The following is a 21,728-nucleotide window of genomic DNA, read 5'->3' on the forward strand; positions in this document are numbered from 1 at the left end:
TTTTTGAATCACATTGCATCCCGTTGCTATAAAATCCCATAACGTCAATGGGACGAGGGAGAACTGTCAAACTGACAAATCATTGCGCTGAAGAAAAAGATCTCACGCACACAATCATACCGCGCATCGACATTCTGCTGAAAGCAAGCCCGGATACGATTTGCTGCTGTAGGTCCAACATTTGCATTGAAATTGAAGTTTTGCGGAAGATATTAGTTGTGTGCTATCAGTAATTTTAATTTCTGTATACTACTTTGTTGTCGAATACGAATAAAGATCTCGTATTCTATCGAAATATTCGAATCGGTGCGAAAACTGTGTTGGGTGGAAAACCAAGTGAAATCTACATCTCAACAGGCGTAGCCATATACATAATCATCAATCACACACAACAACCGTTCGAACATGGATGACTTGATCACGCTGATTCGAACTGAAATTCCGGAGGGACGGAAAAATCTCCAGGAAAGCTTTTCTAATCTCGAACGCGTAGCAGAATATTGTGAGGACACCTACTATCGGTAAGTAACGAAAAAGGGAAGAAACGCCATACATTCTTTTGGTAGGATTCTGAATTTCGTGAACAAAGCTGTTTTTTCCTGCAAGTTGATTCATAGATGCGTGTTAACAGCATGATCTGTAGATGTAGAATAAATCTTTTTTAACATGAGCTACATTGGGCGTGTCCCTTTGGTGGATGCTGCAGAGTAATTTAATCCAATTTTGTACGGTTCTCGTGCACTAGTTGGTACAGTACATATGGTGGGTGAAAGTTGAGGGTGGCACTTAATGTTGATATCCGGAGTAACTTTTTAACGAACCGAACAATTCGTGAGCGCTGTAGCATATAGCGAGACATTAGAGTAGGGAGAGTGTGGGAAACAGTACAGCAGAATCGTATTGATCTTACACTATATCGTTTCACAGCTCTGACAACAAGAAGGCCTCACTGGAGGAGACGAAAAACTACACAACACAATCGTTGGCAAGCGTGGCATACCAAATCAACACGCTGGCGTTTAATTTTCTGCAGTTGATGGATCTGCAGGCGACGCAAATGGCGGAAATGGAGTCGCAAATGAACCATATCTCGCAAACAGTGATGATTCACAAGGAGAAGGTGGCACGGCGTGAAATCGGTGTACTGACCGCGAACAAAATTAGTTCGCGACAGTACAAAATCGTTGCACCGCTTAATCCGGAAAAACCTATTAAATACGTGCGCAAACCGATTGACTACACGGTGCTGGACGACGTAGGTCATGGTATCGCACTGACAAACAATAACCAAAAAAAACATCGTGTTTCGAGCCAGGGCTCGATCCAGTCGACCATTTCGCCAAACGTGTCTGTCGGACCACCTCCTACGACCAAACCACCGACACCGCCTCAGATGACGCGCAGTGCAGGACATTCCGGTACGCTTAGTAAGCCTGTCAGTAATACCGGTACGCTTGGAAAGGCGTCTCGTGAGTACCGCACACCACCAGTCGTCGTACCACCACAAGTGCCCTCGCACTACGCACCAAACTATCCGGTAGGACATCCGCGTCGCACATCTAGCGGAGGAGGGGTTGAACGTGGTCCTGGTTATAGCGCCCTTCCTATGCCGATGCCGCCAAGTCAGGTAGTAATGCACCATCCGCCTCAGATTGGCATGGTACACCCAATGCAGTCCGGCCCGGTCATGCAGCATCAATCGACATTCGAGGAGCGCAATAGTATGCCACGTAAGTATAAGATTATCTCGAATTAATTTTTACTTTTTATGTTTACATTTACCATGCTATTGTTATCGCTCTCGCATACGCATTCAAAAACAAGTAATTAATAGTTGAGTTATCTTTAAATTAGATTACAAATTTAGGCAAATTTCCTATGATTTACGTCGATGTCCTATGTATACCCAACGCTTTTTTTTTATATCCAACGTGTATCATCGATTTTATTTATGTTAGTAAAATTTTGCACTAATTAAATGACATTTTATATTTTCTTTCCGAAAAAAATATTGTTGTGAACATTTATTATGCAAACATATTCTCCTTTTACTCATTTAGAAATACCCTGTATTTATCTTGTCCAGTTTGTTAAATATGATACTTGATGATGAAAGAATGCCTTTTAATGATGTGTCTGCCAAGTAACACATCATAGGTCAATTTGACTATGCTTCGTAGTGTGCAAAGTATAGGTAAAATGAAGTTGAAAAATTAAGCAACAATGATATAACAAAATGCATTTTATAGGTTTCTATATTGTGATAAAACGGTATTATTCTTGCAGATAAAATGATAACAGTTAAGATATTTATATTATTAGATATTAGATATTTCACGTTTCTAAGAAAATGACGAAAAGCAAGCATTTAATATGTTGAATCTTAAATCTTGTTCATTAGATATCTCAACTACCTGTAGATGGTTTTAGTTTAGGCCATTCCTGAATAAGTTTCATGACTGTGAATTAAGATATTTGTTTTATTTGAAGAAAGTTCTTTATAATATGGTACAGTCAATATTGTATGGTTCTTGGATTCGGAGATACACGGATTTTGTAAGTTAGACATTTCACGGAGTTTTGTATGTAGCATTTAAATTCTTATTTGTTAATTTTTAATAATCTGAACAACTCATTACATTTTATTATTTTAAAAATTACATTCTATGAAACTGTAGCCTAATTGACGAAATAAACGTAGAAATACGTTATTTCAATGCGCTTCGTAACGTGGGAATTAGCATTAGATCCCTTCAAACGAAAAATACGCAGCGTTTAAAAGGACACTCGAGTCGGACACGCGGAAATTCGAAATATACGAATTATCCACGTATCTCGGGAATGACTATGGTTTTTGGCCTTTTTTGCAGCAAACAAACAAAAATATTGCTTTTATATTGTCTCATTTCATGTTATTTACATATCTTTAATCACCCAGCTCCACCTTCACCACTGACTGTAACACATGAATTGCCAGACCACAGTCATATAGGCATGCACACTCTGAGCCGTAACATGCCACGCCCAGGATCACAATCGCCTCCTCTGCCACCACCGCCACCGCCGGAGGAATCGGATCACGCTGACTTTGGTCGTCCACGCAATACTCAAAACAGTTTGGTAGCACCGATCGTTCCAGATGATCAGAACTTGCCCGGTTGGGTACCGAAGAACTACATTGAGAAGGTAGTTGCGATTTATGACTATTATGCCGACAAGGATGACGAGCTTAGTTTTCAGGAGAGCTCTGTTTTGTACGTGCTGAAGAAAAATGATGATGGGTGGTGGGAGGGCGTTATGGATGGTGTGACCGGACTGTTTCCGGGCAACTATGTGGAACCATGCGTTTAAGATTATATACTTGGATGGATACCTTCTGTTGATTCAAGAGTTGCTCCGCTTCGTTTTGAAATTTTGCTAAAGTGAATATTTTATTCCAAATTGATCTTGAAATGGAATTTTATTTTCTATAGCGCTAGCAATGGCTTTTAGTTTTAGGAACAAAATATAATAATTATGATTTAGTAAGCAATTTATCGGTACAATTGTTTTATAGAGATATTCCAATGCAAGTGGATGTCAAAAAAAATCCTATCAAAATATTTATGAGCTATTATATGTTTCACCATTAAAGCTATTCCATAAAATTTTTGTCCCATGCATTACAAATATTGTAGTTTTGATTTGGTATGATTAAAAGTTAATACTTCATGCTATAATAATAAAGTAATCTATATATGATATCTATGTTCGTTTTTTTTGTGTGCTGATTTGGAATACCATACTCAGCAGATAATTAAATAGCCCTAATCTAAATTACCCATTTTTTCATGTTATTACTAATGCGATTATTACCATTACTATTACTTTGCGAATTTCCGAAAACAGTTTTCATGGTGAAGAGTAATGCATTGTTTAGTGTGTTATTGCTATATTACTCCGATCAACGTGTTTATTGTGAAATATTGATTGTTGTGATTTCTCTGCCACGTTTCTACTAACCTACAACAGCAGTAGCAAATGTACGTTCGGCGAATTTAAGTTTACGCGTCAATTATTACAAAATTTAAATAATAAAAAAATCTAAATGATCAGTTTTTTAAAACACTTAATATTAATACACTTTGTTGTAGCTACTTTTATTGCGATCAATTAATCGTTTGTTGATATGTATTTTTCCTATTTTTAAATTTTGTTTAATACAATCAGAAAAAGAAGTATAACTTTAGCAAATGAATTGATGTTTTTTGTGATTTATGGAATGAGTCATGCAAGCTCATTTTTTTCACAAAATGAATATTGTAGAATATTGTACTACAAACAAAATCATTAAATAGTGTATTTGGGTATACATACGGTACGAAACATTATACAAGTAATTTTTTGGCAGTAAGAAAAGAAATGAAAATGTTGTAAAGAACTGATACATGTTTCGTTATAAATTATGTAGATCCTATCGAATATCTGAATATCTTTGGATTTAGCCGTTTAACTTGTGCAAATCTGCCTATGCGTGTACTCCATGATCAATACGTTCGGATACACTTCTTTGTATTAGTTTTAAAGACATACGATTAGCATACCTGCTAGGAGTGCTAGTTACATCTTTTCATCTAGCCTTACGCTATCATATATGATGATTTACATTTATTGTTCGGTTGTTATTTACTTGGTTAGATAGATAGGTGTTGGATAGAAATAAGATGATTGTTACGGAATGCTGGTAATGGGTGCGTTTGTTTTGGATGAGAAACTATTTGTTTGGATGAGAAACACTCGAAATGATCGGATGTTGGCAGCATCTAAGTCAAATATTCTAATAACCCAAATTGATGTTCAGTGCAGTGCCAATTTCTACGTTTGCATGTTCCACGTTTTCAAGTGCAGCTTCATTGATGGTTTGTAATGCCATTTGTAAGTTCGGCGAACTAACATTGATTTTAATTTCATCTTATAAAAGCTAAGTTTCGTAGAAAATCGTTCTTCCACACTTGCACCAATTCTATGTACATGATCATCATGTATTCCAACTCACTCGAATATATTGCGAACTTTGTTCAGGTATGTGTTTAATAACGAAGACAGATTGACATTCTAACTCGTTTGATTTGAGCCCATTAACCACGGATATGTTTGATACTAAATGCATTCCAAATTAAAGGATCACACTATATTGAATCTTGATGATTTCAAATCCAAGAAAATGCGGAAAGATATGGCCTAGAAATCTTGGCATTCCAGTGATGGTATCGTAAAAACACTTTAGCAGGTATTGAGTGTAAAAAGGAAAGTGATTTTATTATTGCTATGAGTGAGTGATATTACTTTTGTGAATATATGTCAAGAAACCTAACATACACATACAACATAGCACCCTCATTGATTTTTTCATGCATGTCATTTGAAGCTAATTTCTAAGTTATTGATCGCGGTGTACGTTAACTAGTCATGGTTAACTGTACGTGATCGTCGTCACTAGTACCTGTTTATTTGCATATTTGGTTATTTTGTGTGTAAGTTAACCATGTACCGCTAATTGGTTACTTACTTGGTCGTCGCACTCGGAAATTTTTCTAGACCATTTTTTTCAATTAAGATGCTTTTTTATCACATATTACAGCATTTTGAAACTACCAGTAAATAAATCAGTCAAAAATTAACATTCAGTTTCAATTGCTCAGATAATTTCAATTTTATTATGTATTTTTAAGACAAAGTTCTACTTGTTATACCTGTTGTTAATAGATAATAGATAATAGATCTTTGAAATGGCTGATGTTGTTCCAATGCGTTACATTTTTATAATTCTTCCGATTCGCCCGGTTTATTAGTAAATTTTTAATACCTAATTTGTTGTTGGTCGTTTTCTTCAATCTTTCCCTTTTTTTATCAACTTTTGATAAAATTATTTGGACCACTAGTATTTCATAGTTAATGACGAACATGGATGAATCTATAAATAAGTTAAGGGATAATAAGTGGTAACGGTGCTCTTTTTTCTTACAATTTTTAAACCAATCTTGGTAGTTTTCATATTATCGTATAATACTAAGCAGTAGAGTAGTAGACATGTTTCTTTTGGGATGTGTGCGTCCGCGTCTCTCTAATTATGTCCGTAAATCGGAATATTATTGATAGGACGGTTCATATACCGCAATTAATCTTATGCTGTACAACAAAGTATTCGCGAGATGTCACAATGTCTATCGATTTTAGAACTCTCCTCTATAGATTAGTCAAAGCTAGATTGCCTCCTGCCTCTCACACATTACTTGAAGCAAGATTTCCTCCTTATTCGTCACTTGACCCGCTGCTTTGTGCACTTCCGTAGTTGGTTCTGAGTCTGGTGATGGATGGTAGCCTTGGTCCAACTGGCGGTCCCATTGCGCGATCCGGATTGACTACGTTACCTTCAGAATCTACTGGTGGGAGCGGGGATGTACCTGACCACTCGGAACCGGAACTAGAACTGGCGGAATAAATGCTGAGGAATTAAAAAAGTTAAACATCATCTGACAATCTTTCCGAACGTTGACAGCAGTCTCATATAAGTATATAAATTTTTGATGTAATTTACTTTAAAAAAACGGGTTAAGAAATAGGAAATTTCCGCAAATGCAAGATACCTTCGGTCCTGTCCAAAGATGGGTGGCAGCTTAGCATCATACAATACGTCTCGTGGAAAACCTCCAGCTGCTGTATTCATACCACTGTTGTACGTACTAGCATGAATTTCTTGCTGGTAAAGAGCGTACAGCTCACGCAAATCCTCCGGCATCTCAACTTTGCCCTCTGTAATATGGGATAAGCATTCAATGATGAGTGAGGATCTTCAGCAGTAATACCGAAATGGTTGTGCTTGACCTTCTATGATGCGCCGTTGGGTGCTGATGATATCCTCGCACAAACGCCGTTGTCGTTCCGCCCGCAGTAGTTGCAAGTCTCGGCGTCGTAACTCAGCCTGACGTGCCATTCGTTCTGCCTGTAGTGATACTTTGTCGGCTTCTAGCTCATGCACTCTGCACAATAACGATAGTAACTCACGTTCTTCGTCACTGCTGATGCGCTCCGGAAGTTCCTGGCAACGTAGAAAGTAACAAGCGTTATCACATCACACAGGTAGGAAATTATGGGTTTTCCGTACATCTTCCAATGTAACTCCTTTCTTCCGACATTCTTCGAGTTCGTGTTCGGTGGTAGTCCTGATCTGGCGATATCGTTTGACTTCCTTCTCGATCGAGGCAAGTTCGCTCCAGGCGGAACGCAATGCTGAGCATCCCTCTGAATCTGATCCTGTTGGGAGAGATATGATAAATTTACATGTTTTCTAACAGTGCACTATGCACCATCGAAACATAGTGCCATACCTTCTTCATCCTCCTCGTCTAGCCGATCGTACAGCTTGCCCTGTCGACTCTGCCAGTGGGAAATTACCATATGTTGCCGTTCGGCATCTAGTTCCAATCCCAAAAGATGACTGTCGGCCTCCAGCAAGCGACGCCGCAACTTCATCTGCTGCTTGAACGTTTGCACAATCTGCTCACGCAGAAACTTAAGTTCGGCCTTCTTTATCTGCTCCTCCGTTGGCGACTGCAACTCTTCCTGCTTCTGTTGCTGCTGGCGTTGCAGTGCAGCCCCACTTCGTGGTCGTTCGGTCATCATTTTCATTTTAAGCCTACCAACCTCATCGCGTAGCTCCGCTACTAAGTTTTGATAGTGTGCCACTGGGAATGCTTCCCGTGCTGCTGCTGCCGCTTCCTCCACCTCAAGTATTGTCGGTTCTTGTAGGCGCGTGGTAATGTGGTTCGCACGGTCCGCGTACACGAGGGTGTTCTTCGTTTCATCACGGTGACGCGTTTCTGGCGAAACGTGCGCAATCATGACCGTTTTGCAGCGACCGCTTAACGCTTCCTTCAACAATCGGGTCAGTTTGGAGTCGCGAAAGTTAACGTACCGGGCACCGCCGGCCAGCGCATTTATGCAGTTGCCGAGCGCTAGCAGGCTGCGGTTGATGTGAGCGCCCTCCTGCAGCCGTTTGCCACGGTTTTTCGTTTTACGCGCTCGTTCAGAACCGGCCAAATCGGTCATAAAAAGACGGCCCTGCTTTGTCCCAGACGCTGTTAGGTTTTGCACCGTAATGCTCAGCAGAGCATGACTGCGAGAGGACGTCTGATTTGCCGCCGTCGGTTCCACAGTGCGTGCTTTATTTCCTTTGAGGAGCAGTTGAATAACCTCTGCCCGACTTGCAGTTGACACCTCAGAAAGACCGGCTACTGACTGGTTACCTCGATTATCTTCACGTAATTCAAGCGGTCCTCCTGGATTCAGCAAATCTCGAATCAGTTCATTATAAATTTCCAAATATGATAATGAAATCTGAAATCAAGATTGAAATGATATTAGACTTCAATTTTATAACTTGAATAACGTGAACTTGGATTCCTCTTTCAAAGAATGCTCAAAATAGCTAGGAATATTTAAAAAGCTGTTTTTTTCCTTAGAACGTCCAGGACGTATCAACTTATTTTTACCACGTAATAGATAATAAGGCCCACCAATAACCCCTACATGGAATTGAGATGCTCCAAATGTCTGTCGATATTAAAATACTTCAGACCAAATGAAATCCGTGTTTGACCAAATATTTGACAAAGAGATAAGGTTTTCACCGAACTACAAGTTTCTCCTACCTCGCCACAACCGAATGTCAATCTCCAAACAAAGTCCATCGCACTCGCACAAGTCTCAATGCAATGTTGCTACGCTATACTTTTTACGCTTTTAGAGATATTCAACGCAACATATTAGCCGAAGTAATGTACCACTCATGCGGGGTCTAATGAACAATCCAATAGTGATGAGTTGTATCTTAACACAGCGGTTGATATCCCTCACCAGCCTTCAAATAAGCCTTTAAAACTTTTAAAACAATTTTCTTTACAAAGTTATCGATGTGATCCATCAATCTAAGATTGTTGTGAACTATAACACCTGAGCGCCTAACACAGAACAAAATTTGTACGTATAATTAATCAATAATGACTGGTGCGAACTATTACGTCTTTTTGTGACTATTAATCTTTGTTTTTACAATATTCAATTTTTGTTATTTGTACTTCAACTAGGAACTAATAGATTCCAAACCTTTGTTGGAAACCGATAATCAGTCTATAGTACGAAGGAACGTTTCGATATTGTGGAATATTGTCTAAGTTCTGTCGCGAGGAACAGGCGCTACTACCAAAAAGCCCACCGGGCGGCGCCATTTTCAAAAATCTTGTTCTTACAATTTGTATTCAACAGTGAACTAGGTCATTTCACACTGAAGTAATGGCTATTCAAAGTGCGATTATTTCAGTTTGTTTTAGGAATGTAATGTTATAATACTACTTTAAATAAACTTAAAATACTTTAGAACTAATCACACAGATTGCAGGAAACCAATAGATCGATCGGGGTGCTACAGCTCAGAAGAAGATTTTAGGTGGAACAAGGAGGACTGCTAGAGGTAAAACTTACGGATGGAGAGAACCATTAGGAATGTGAAACAAACAGCGTTTGGGCATCTGAGATGTAGTTGGGGCATTAATGCAATCAACCAAGAGGGACCCCGGATGCGGCTGCCCTCGAGGGATTCAATACCGAGGAGATGATATCTAGACCCGTAATTAGGTTAGGAGGCAGAGTAATCACCGAGGAATTTGCGTATCGCAAAACCGCAAGGGAGAAGGATCTATGTAGCTGCTCAATAAGTGAAGCAGTATGGGCCCAGACAACAGAGCAATACTCCAACACAGAACAATTCTTTAAAACAAATCGGACCAGTCTTGTTAACCATAGAATTAATATGAATGTTTATAAGAATGATAGTGTAATGAATATATACTTTATTACACTTAAATTATGCCTAATCGTTTCCTAAAATAAGGAAATAAAAGCGCTTTAATGGTCAACAATAATTGTTTAATATTAGCCGAAAAACAGAAATTGCATTTGTCTCGTACATGGAATTCATTCGTGGAGCAACTGTGTCGTCAGGATGATGTTGGGTAATATGTGAAGAAACAACATCCAATACCTTAACTACCTTTAGAATATCGTCAGGAGATTGAAAGTTGATTCGCAGCTGTATACGTCACGTCAACGTCTCAAGTACATTAATAATTGACTTGCTGATGGCATTGATCTGAGCAGCTTCTGAACATTCCAAATCAAGCCAATGTTTCTTTAATGTTACGACTTCAGTAGCAGCAAAAAAAAGAAGAGTTCCCAAAAGCCTAGTAAGACCTAAAATCCCCAAAAGGTGTAAGGGAGAAATTCTTCATTGAAAAAGTCATTTGTATAACATTTAAAATTTGTCGTTATACGAAAAACTCTTTTAAAGGGGTTGACTATATACTACTCATAGAACTGCTAAAGCATGCCAGTGTGTTAGGAATTGAGTAGACACGTGCACATTGCTGCACGGAGCGAAAAAAGTTGAAGGCCAAGCTATCCCATACACATTACTAAAGAATGTATTGTTGGCGTGTTGACATGCTTCTCCACAGAGGTACAGGGGTGAGGGTAATGTGGGTGTGGGTGTGGGTAGAGCTTCATAGATAAATAAAGGTTCATTTGTATACACAACTTTTACGTTTTATTCCGTTTTGAAAGCCGCTTATTGTTTGTGGGGTGAATACAAATATGGTTCCATATTCTCTCTTCTTTTCCTTTTGTTATCATTGGTTTAAATGATCACATCACCGATATACGTTAGCCAGTTCGGTTAACCATGATCGTTCGATTATTAATCGATTAATGGCTAATGCAAAGTTCTGCCTTACTACTTCCTCTAGTACCGCACCATTAACTAATTTCGTCAATGTGTTTATTTCCTGCTCACTAAACAAAACCACAACCCTTAAACTTATGTTCAAGGAAACGCTTATCCTTGTTGGTCAAAAATGCATCATGGCAATAAATAATAAAAACAAGAAACAAAACTAACAGAAACTCATTAAACGGACACGCAAACAAACGACTGTCAGGGATAAACTTGATATTTAATGTGCACCACAGAGCTTTTACTTTCGATGATTACCATCTTTCCAAGCAAATCCTTCAGTGCGACTCTATCGTTATCCAACAAAAACGTTCAACGCCATTATTATCACCATTGGCAGTAATTAAAACTATAAAGGAATAAGGGACCCCAGTCAAATGTACTCGTGTACTTTTTGATTGACAGGTTCTATGAATTGCTTAGAAACTACCGCTCAATTACTAAATTCAATAAGATTTTCACTGACAGTAACTGACTAATACAACAATCAATACTGAAATGATCAATACTGATAATTATAAAATTCTGATAATGTTCCGTCAGACCAATCTTCTACAAACAAAATTTGACTTATTTTTGGTAACTTTAATTGAAATGTAAAATGAAACAATATTTTGCACAAAAAATTTTACATGTCATTGGCCTAACAAATCTTTGATTTCATTGATAAAATTAACCGTACCACTGGCAAGAAACCATCATCAATATAATAATTCGCGACCAAAATCCATGCGGTTTTCGTTCCATACAAACGGGAATAATTGTACTAACGTATACCAGTTCGTGTTGCGTGTAACCGTCAATGTGTAACTCATTTTCAATATTGAGTATTTTTGAAGCAGAAAATTAACAAAATTAATACTAAATAGCCCCGCTGACCAACCACTGCGATTTAACTGTTCAATATTCTTTAGTAATCAACTTGCAACTGCCATAAAGGCCAAATTAATGTTTATACGTTACTAAGACAAAAACTATTCACTCAAAATCATCGATCAGCACAAAAACAAATCGATCAGCAATAAAGGACAGCAAGAAGACACTACTTGAGCAATTTGAGAACGGGCACGCGCACGGAAGCAAGGGAGAAAGAATTATAATCGAAATGATTAGCTAAATGGTTAGACCACCTGCAACAAGAGAGAAGTGTATCGTTAAAACAATACAGAATGGGTCGAGTTTCCACAGCCAACGAATCACAACGACGGAGGGAACAGGAAGGAACATATATATATCTTGAGGAAAGCATATCGGGAGCATCTGAAGCATCATCAAAAAATTCGCTCACAAAAAATGCTTGGCTTTAAGTCCGTCTTTAAATTTGTGGTACAAAGTCTAAAAACTGAAAGCATTTTTCACGCCGAAAACCCACTCGGAAGAAATACTACAGAACGTTCACAATTCTAGAGCAATCTTTAATGTTAGATGAAATTCCAGGAAAGAACACATCAGGCTGCAAAACAGAATCTGTAAGGAGCTCGGATTCGTGCAGTCAGAGGTAGGTCGTATGATGAATAAAAATAAAGTGTGCTGTGAATAGAACATCATCCAATAGTAATTTGATATTCAGCCTATCGCTGAATTTCACCACAAGGTAACGAATACATAAAACAGAGGATGTAAGAGGAAAATGAGAAAACCAGTAATTAAAGGAAATTGGAGGAAATAAAGAAATACAGAGTGATAATGGGTAAAGAAGATCAGTGTGCATAGCCAAAGGCGGAGGGAATAAGGCACACACCAAGCAGAAAACAATTCAATATAACGAGGTGGGTTGCAATGGGAACGGTGGGAACGCAATCAACAGAGGGAGAGATAGGACCGGTGGAAAGACACTATAAACATCATTAACAAACAGAGATCGCAAAAGTGAACTGAGCACACTTGCTCAAGAGACGCACGACGTGTAAATTATAAGCAAAAACTACCCTTTAAATACACGAGAAGAATGCGACTCTAATGCCAACTCCTAACTAAAAACAAAACAGGAAAGCATAGGAATGATTATCGTAGACTGCACGATAGTTAGTGTAAATCGTGTCCCCTACACAATTTAGCTTTAAAACTACGAAAACAAAGTTCATGGCAGCAAAGTATGTAAGACTAGTGCTGGTAAATCAACCTGACATCCATGTTGGTTGTATGTTGTTTGTTGAAGAGCTATAGCAAAAGAAAAGCTTTTCGAAAAGTGTAGGTTTGGGTAATTCCACGTTAATTGGAAAGTTTTTTTTTGTACCTTTTCAGAGGGTTGTACAAAGCCGTCAGGTTTTCCAGAGAGCAAAAAATACTACAGAAATCAAAAATATATGGAACAATTTTGGCACGATGTACAATGAAATTTTTTCGACAATTGATCAGAACAGAAGCGCGTGAAGACATGCATTGGAGATAATGAAATTTAAGTTTTTATAATTTCTTCCGTCTCAATTAGTGGTGGGAGCTTGGAATCGGAGCTACCTAGTTCCGATTCCGTTTTCGGAATCGATTTCGGTTCTGGAATCGATTCCGAATCCGGAATCGACTCCGATTTCGGAATCGGTTCCGGAATTGGTTCCGCAATTGATTCCGGTCAAGTCGCAACAGTATGCTTGTGTGTGTGTTAATATATTCACCCAATCTGTAAAATCCATGAGAATGCATCGTTTATCGTTTGGTTTGAAGCTCTTGGATCGGCTTTCGATATAACCGTAGATACGAACGATCTCCATTGCAATTGAACCATAATCTTAACCTTAACAATTTAATTTAAAATCTTTTCTCCGAAATCAATTCTGATTCCGGAACCGATTCCGGAAACTGGTTCCGGAGCTACTCTCCGGGATCGATTCCAGAAAATTTCGGAGCTAGCAATCGATTCCGGCCAAAACTTAATTTTTCCCATCTCTAGTCTCAATGCTTATATTGCTCGTGGAAAGAATTATAGAATTTTGCGGTGAATTATCCAGAGCAAGTGAAAAGTTATTTGGACTTGAGATAAGGATGTCAGGGACCTCAAACATACTTGATATTGATCGGCAAATAGTCGCAGGTTCTCCACAGATGTCAGGATAGGCATGTTATAGTACGTCAACTATAACACATTGGGTAACTTTGGGTAATCATGTATACAAAATTATTCCGACTCATGTATATTGTTGTGTCATGTATATAGTTACCAGGGATGACCAATTTTTTGTATGTTTCATTTTAGAAGAACGGTTTACTAATCAAACTCACCCTAAATTTGCTTTCTTCACATGCATGCTGATCGATATAGTCAAAGATGTCTGCAACCGCTCTAATCATGAGACCGCTGCTCGATTGTACCATAGATGTCACAATACCAGGCTGGTCGGGAATGTTCAGTGCTTCCGACGGACTGGTAGGAGTCTCACTGAGCTGTGCTGTAGTGGCGTGGGAGGAATTTGTTCCGGGATTGACACGAACCGGTCGAACATGGGGACCGAGCATGGTGTGAGTTTTGCCAGAACCGGTTGCACCGTACGCGAAAACTGCCGCGTTGTATCCATTCAGAACGTCTTGGACCAATGGTGCCACTGCGACTGTATATACTTCATCCTTTGGAGAAAAGGTAGTACAGAACCAAGATTCAGAAAGATTACCGAGAGAATGTCTAAGTTCTTTTATTTTGAAATAATGATTTATGATAGAGATGGTCTCTTTTTCGTTTAAGCCAGATTGTATAGGAGTATAATAATGGTTTATTTATTTAATTACTACTTTAAAGTTCTATTCCCTACCTGGGTGGAAGCTTCCCCAAAGACGCAATCGTAGTTGTACTTTTTCGGTTTGTTACGCGTTCCATCGTCGAACAGTAGTGAGCCGGATCGGTTTGGTTGTGCTTGAATACAGTTAGTCTCGCTCGAGTCACTGAGGGGACGTATCCTGACGGTGACCTACAGTTCCAAAAAAGTAGGTAACACGAGAAAGAAAGATAGGAATGAGTACCTTAAGGAGAGTAACAAAAAGCATATCATCAACTTCAGACTACAAGTAATGAGAAGCTATGTTGGTGAATAGGAATGGAGCACAGTGAATGTTGGAGATCCGGTGGTATGTAGACCCGGCACTGCAGGAATAGTGTTACCAACAAAGAAAGGAGTAAGTGGGACATTATTACCATATGCTGGTCACCGGACTGACCTATTGGCCTAGGGTCAGGGATTTGACCGGGAGCAGCGTTGTACCTAATGTATCTCGTACCTAATGGCATTATGCAAATTCCAACTCGAGCCAGTGGTGCCCGGGACGAAAAAAGAACCCTCTTTGACCCGGTTCTTTTTTCGTTTCACGATATGCTACTCACCATCAACCGTTCCTCGGTTCCAGTCGTGCTGGGAAGTACATTGGCCGACGGTGGTACGGATGTTGTGAGCCTGCCACCATTGTTGCTATTCGACGAAGATGCCAATCCACGGGACGATAAGGCTGCATTGGTTGGGCGCGGGTTATTCCCGGTCTGTACTCCAATTCCATTGTTTGGTGTTCTGGACATTATCCTGAATGGAAGAAAAAAAAAATCCCCAACTAAACGGTACTATGGATGTACTGAACAATAAAGCAGAAGTTTGATAAGCTATTGCTGGAAGCTACGTCGTCAACAGTGTGTGGAATGTAATACGTCTTCTGGATCCACACGTTGTTAACAGCAATCTTCGAACACCACATATGCTGAATTGGACACGAGAACAACATTTAAATGTCACATGGTCAACTTCAAAAATGTTCTCCATAGTCTCTAGATATACCCAATGACCACCGAGTTCATTCACATGTAAAGGCAATAAACCGAAACCCCCAAATGAGGTCAGATCTTTGCCCTCGATGGTGGGTTAAAATACTTTTGCTATCTGTAACTATAATGGCGTTTAATAAACGCTTTAGCTGATGTCCATCCCTAGTGGTTTCCGCTGTGGTTGTAAATGGTATACCGCTTTCATAGCAGCATAAAAGTCTTTTGAGGCGTTTTTGAAGTGGGAAACATTTGATAGGTTGTTTGTTGCTCCCGGTAGTTTGACGGCGGGACGCACATGTCTGCTGTGCGCTAAACAGCTACAATTGATGTAAATGTGCGATCAGGTACTGGGTGATTTCCCTACACTGTCGGGTCACGGTGATCTGATAAATTATGCAACGGTTCTAGGTAGGGTGTAGAGTGAAGAACAAGAGCCACGAGATAGTAATGTAGGATGTAATTATTAGTGGTGCGTTGGAGCATTCATCGGTAGCAATTGAATAGATTTCACCAATTCATATAAGTGGCTGTGCTGCGGCTGCTGTTGTAAGTACCGTTAAACTCGTTGTACATTCCGAATATTTTACAGTAAGTAATAATAGATTAGTTCACAATTTTCCCACCATGGCATAGTTATTGCTACCTTTTCAAAAGGAAAGTAAATTGAATTACGTTTTAATTTAATAATTTAATTTTAATCTAAACATAAAACGAAATTCATATAAGCAAAAACTATAGAATGATTATCGTTTAAGCACAAATCTCAAATTAGTCCTATGCCCTTAACTGAATATTACATTTTGGGAAATACCAACCACAAATAAAGTAAGTATTGAGATAAACCATACCAAAAGACCCCTGATATCACTGTGGAAAGTTCCAAACCACATACAAACTAATTATTGAGATAACTCAGACTAAACGTCCCCTGACATCAAAATAAAATAAAACAAGACTTGGAAGTATTTATGTAAGTTGGTTTGATGCAGACTTCATTTGATTGTTGACATAACTTATTGCTTATCCCGTAAGAAATTGATGTTGTGATAGGAGTAGATAAGAACATTGTAGCTCTGTACAACACATCACTTAGAGTGGCAGTAATCACTGGCTTGAATTGGCGATGAGTATTTGCGTACTTTAAGACATTCACCGTTTAACTTTCGTTCACGTAAGACTCATCAGTAAAAAGTCTGTAAAAACTGCCTATTATCATACCACACACTAAGCGATTTCTTAAACAACTTTGAATCCAAATGCGGCAGATTAATTTTTGAGCAATCAGCACACTAATGCGATCCATATTTGATTTAAATGTCTTTTGCACTGTTGTATTCTACACAAAACCACTAGATCAACACACATTGCATCTTCCAAACCTGTGATTCAATACGTTGCCGTATACTCAGTAAACTGGTCGATGGTAAAGCTCCATAAAAGCGCTTGCTTCCACTGTTTTACACTTGCAGTATGCCGAATTTCCGTCAAACGCTTGCTGGGTTGTACACCTTACTGAAGTGGCAATACCGCACCATGAAAAAACTTAACTCGAAAAGTGCACACTGTTAGTGTAACTCGTACATTGCTGTTGTTTGATACAAAGTGAATGGAAAACGAGAAAGAAATCGTATAATCTGAACAGTGGCCCGAATTAAATACGAACCGAGCCAGTATCTTCGTATTCGGCGTCGAGCGTCGACTGAGGTAGAAGTAAAGCTTTGCTAAGCTTTTATTTTTGGTTCCCGCAGCACACGAACACCAACACGGGGTCCTTTAACGTGCACTTTAGTATTTACAGTTTCGTTTCCCACAATCCTCTTACCGTTCGGCCTCGGGTACGGTAAGGGGAACTCTACACTTACCAGAGACACACAGTGGGCAGCTGGTTCGGACGCTAATGTTTCCGCGCGCCTCAACCCCATATAGTTCATGTGGTAGTGCATGTGGGTTAGCCAATGCCAGCGTACGGCTAGACTTGCGTGTTGTTGGGACCGTACATAATAGTACGGAGGGCACAACAGTTCCGAATTGTACGACGCTTCAGGCCAATGATAGTCATCGGCAGTGAGGTGCTGGCGTGTGACGGTCGAAAGTTCAACGAAGTGCTGTCGCTGCCGGGCGATGGTAATGGAATACTGAGTGTCGAGGGCGATACAGGGTGTTGGCACTATACATCGCATAAAAGAAAGATGATTGAAAATAATCGACAAAAAAGGAACAGAATAGTAGTGGGTAGCATGTAACGTAAAAATCAACATAAACAACACGATAGGCGCGTTTATATGTGTGCCCAAACGAAACTAAGACATTTTGTATTTGTATTTTTTTTTTTGTTTGCCTTTAAGGTTGTACAACAGTTAACTTATTTAACTAAAATCGTAACCCTAACAAAGGAAAACAAAAGCTAACTAAGCCATACATAGGTAGTATGAAATGAGAAAGTTATGTAAACAAAATCATATTAACCGGATAAGTAGACGAATAACAGCTCAAACATGGCAATAAAGTTACTCAGTGATGTATGCCCACTGAAACCATACCGACGTGGGAGTACATCTTGATTCGGTCAACCATTCTTATGGTGATGTAAAATTTTGCGCTTTTAGTGTATAGCCTTATCGTATGGCCTTCTGCTTCCGCACGCTTGAATAGCGTTCATCAGCAAAGAACGCCATATTTCATCGTGCGCGTTGAATATATCTGATGTCCTTGTTTACGTACACTAACGTCTCGATTCAACGCCACCGAAAAGCGAACCCATGATCGGGCACCTCGTGAGCGAAGGCTACATTTTACACGTCGACTTTCTAGCTAGCCGGAAATAGGATGGGATAGGGTTGCGTGGCAAGGTCAACAAAACGAAGAATTTTTCGTCTTCATGCTGTCCACCAAGGGAAGTGGTGCGCGTGTTAGGCATCGCAAGTTCAGAGCATCTACAAAGTAGCACAAGTTGCGATTCTCATGCTGAAGTGATGGGGAGCTGGGTAGAGGTAATGAGCAGCGTTGCGTGTGTTCTTTCACTTTTCAGTGTTTATCGTGAGGATTTAACAGGTCGGCGGAATTAGTTTTCATACGGCACTGTACGTGGTATATTAATCAATAAGGTCATTATCCTTAGATAGCACAACACGATGTTCAGTACACCTTCACCGGAATCTTCATGATAATATTTTTCCATACATTGTTCTACTAAGGTATGATTTTCACCCAAAGAAATTTCACCCATGTGCTAGAAGTATTCCGAAAGTAAGGTATGATTTGATCTGCGATATTTAAGTGACATTTAAGAATACGTAGGAATGAACTTAATGCAAGGCCAATCTTCTATGTCGCAGGTGTTCATTGAAAGGTTAGGATATCATGGAATTCTGCCGACCAGAGGCAGATCTTCCAAAAAGCGGCGGCGGGGGCCCCGAACGTAAGGGTTGTTGTTGTAGTTGAAGCTGCAAGATTTGAAAGAAAGACAGATTTGCAAGAGAGCATTACATATCGATTTTATTTTTCGGAAAGTAATTTTTATTTTTTTTGTTTCTTATTAGGGTTTTTATTTAAAAAAAACTTGCATATAAAAAAAATATTATATTATATTCCAAAGATTATGAAAAATGTCCTAGAGGCGTTAAACCAACAACGATGTATATAAAATAGTATGGGAACTATTATGAAACATTTTAAGTAAACATAAACCTTGTTATAATGTTGGTTAAAATATGTTTGATAATGTGCACTTGCACTTGTACTTGTAGCACAAGGCAATATTGTTCTTTTTATGGGGCCGCCTGGTTGTTCATTGTTACCGGCCTTCATTAATGTTTCCAAAACTTTTCCTGAAAAAAAAGCTTGTTTGCATTATACATACAATAAGAAATATAAGTGTACTGGTATCTCGATAAATGAATGCCCTGAGATACGAGTTTTTAGATATGAGCCACCGAATGAGCAATATTTTACCTTGAGATACGATCAAGATCATATTCTACACCGCTGTCGTGATTACATGAAAATGATTTTACTTTGTTCGTTGCGCTTGCTTTCGATTTTATGTTCTTTTTCTTCTGTTCCTCCCAAATCAGATTACACCTCCGTATTTGCGTTTGTTTCCCTCGTTTTGTTTTTGAGGTGACGAAAAACACAAAGTTTACCTTTCGAGAGTTTTGAAAGCACTTGAGCACTTCATCATATACATAAAGTAAAGCATCATTGATGTGTATAAAATGTAATTTAATCAATGTAACCTTAAACTTAGTTATTAAAACGATAAGAACTACGCTTATATTGCACTGTAAGATAAATGTGAGGAAATGCACGTGCAAACATTTTACGGCAAAACAGAAGTAAGAGAAAACATCTGTCATCAATAAAAGGATCCAGGCAGCTTGTACTTGGTGAGTCTTTTCTAAATAATTGAAACAATAAAGTGCGAAATGCACTATTGACAAATTACTGAACATTACTAAACTATTCAATATTATACAAGGACATGCGATGATTTTTTTTTCTCGTGACAAAGGTGTTCAATAATGCAAATAGACCAAGTTCCAATAAAAATGTATTGCACTAGTGATGCTAAAAAATATACTCCCCTATCAAAACGGCTATGGAGGCCCGAGCGGACCTCTGCCAGACCGCCATTGCACTCAATGTGATCCCAATAGCTAACATATTTTTTTAAAAGAAATGTAATGTGTTTGAGCTCCATTTAGTTTTGAGATTAAGTTTTTTAACTATTGGCTCGTTAACTGATTCAACCGATCTCAACAATCAGAAATATTGTGTTTCCGTTGTTCGTTAACGGAATTGAAGTACCTAGAGTAAATGTAAATTATAAGAGCAAATTTCAACGAACCACAACTGCACACGATGAGTAGAACATTGAACTGTAAAATTTGCAACAAACAAATCAATCACCCTGGCGACAGTTATTGAAAGACGGTGAAGGGCAAGTCCATAGGACAAAGCAGTATTACCCCGTCCATGACTCAGTTGCAACAAAACTGCACCGGTGTGCACCATGAAAAACTACTAAGAACCAACTGGCGAGAAAAACTTTTAACGAGTATTTTTCATCGTTTCTTTGCGCGAAAATGAAGACAAGAAAATATATACAGCGGGTGCGATAAAGGTATTATATTTACGGTGCCATATAATTCACTACAGCCAACAACAATATTCGCCTCGACTCTGTCCACCACCACAAAAACTAGCGCTTCGTTTACGCACCAGTTTACAGCGAGGACGTTTTACTGCTTACAAATTTGATTGGTTACAAATGAGCTCCAGGACTGTAGTCAGAACCATCCTTGGGATCAAACCACTTCACGTCTTTCGATTGCTTTATTTATCTGTTTTGATCGAAATGCTATGTTTAAAGTATTATTATAGGATAATGATCAACTTATTGTAAGTATACTGCTAGGATTATGTTCGTGTTTTCGGTATTGTTTCAAGTAATTTTGTTTTTAGATCAAAAGGCTTTAAAAATGCTTCATTCTTGTCAATAACTTTAACACATCGGTCAGCCTTTTATGTTATTGCTTCATCAATTACTCACTCACTCAAAGGCGTATTATTCTGTGGAGGTTTCGATGTGAGGTAATAACTGACATATAGTAAATAGCCCGTGTATCGGGCAATCGATAGAGCTGTAAATTTTTGTTTTCTTTACTAGTATGCAAAATTATAATTTATTTTATATACCAATTAATAAAATGGTTTTATTTTTATTAATATCAGTAGATGTCTTTTATCAGGATCAGTTCCAGGTTCAGAAGAGACAGCGAGAGTTTAGTGTCATTTACTAGGTGTTTCTTAAGATTGAAAGTATTTATCCTAAATATTCCTACAACTTATCATTCCATGCAACAAATATAAACTTTCTTGAGTATAAAATGTTAAAAAAATTCTTTTCGGTATGCCTCTATGCATTCACCCAAGTCATTACAATACGGTTGAGTTTTCTTTTATTTTCATTGCGGGAAATAAATGCCTTTTTAATGTTGTCTCAACAACGTCTTACCATACCAACTTCGTGCATGTTGATACGATCTACAATAAACTTCATTTTACTTGCCACTTCTTCAGAAAAGTGTTTGTTTTATTATTGCTGAACTATGATCGATTATCTTCTTTCCATAAGGCATTTACGTTGCACACTTCACAGAACGATTT

At 38.6% G+C, this 21,728-nt stretch overlaps 2 protein-coding genes across 2 annotated transcripts; one reads left to right on the top strand and one right to left on the bottom strand.

The window, feature by feature from the left end:
* The first annotated feature begins 405 nt into the window (after positions 1–405).
* Positions 406–3,351, top strand: LOC128719874 (abl interactor 2). The gene is made up of 3 exons (XM_053813517.1): positions 406–521; positions 928–1,730; positions 2,939–3,351. Exons 1-3 carry the CDS (start codon positions 406–408, stop codon positions 3,349–3,351), a joined length of 1,332 nt encoding a protein of 443 aa, XP_053669492.1.
* A 2,940-nt stretch (positions 3,352–6,291) lies between these two features.
* LOC128708525 (kinesin-like protein KIF19) lies at positions 6,292–15,320 on the bottom strand. The gene is made up of 8 exons (XM_053803507.1): positions 15,132–15,320; positions 14,566–14,721; positions 14,042–14,383; positions 7,368–8,376; positions 7,145–7,293; positions 6,865–7,078; positions 6,627–6,792; positions 6,292–6,484 (listed from the first exon to the last, which is right to left on the bottom strand). The coding sequence occupies exons 1-8, from the start codon at positions 15,318–15,320 to the stop codon at positions 6,292–6,294; spliced, it is 2,418 nt and encodes an 805-aa protein (XP_053659482.1).
* Between the last annotated feature and the right edge of the window lie 6,408 nt (positions 15,321–21,728).

This window comes from Anopheles marshallii, chromosome X (assembly GCF_943734725.1).
Source record: "Anopheles marshallii chromosome X, idAnoMarsDA_429_01, whole genome shotgun sequence".
NCBI classification, from domain to species: Eukaryota; Metazoa; Arthropoda; class Insecta; order Diptera; family Culicidae; genus Anopheles; species Anopheles marshallii.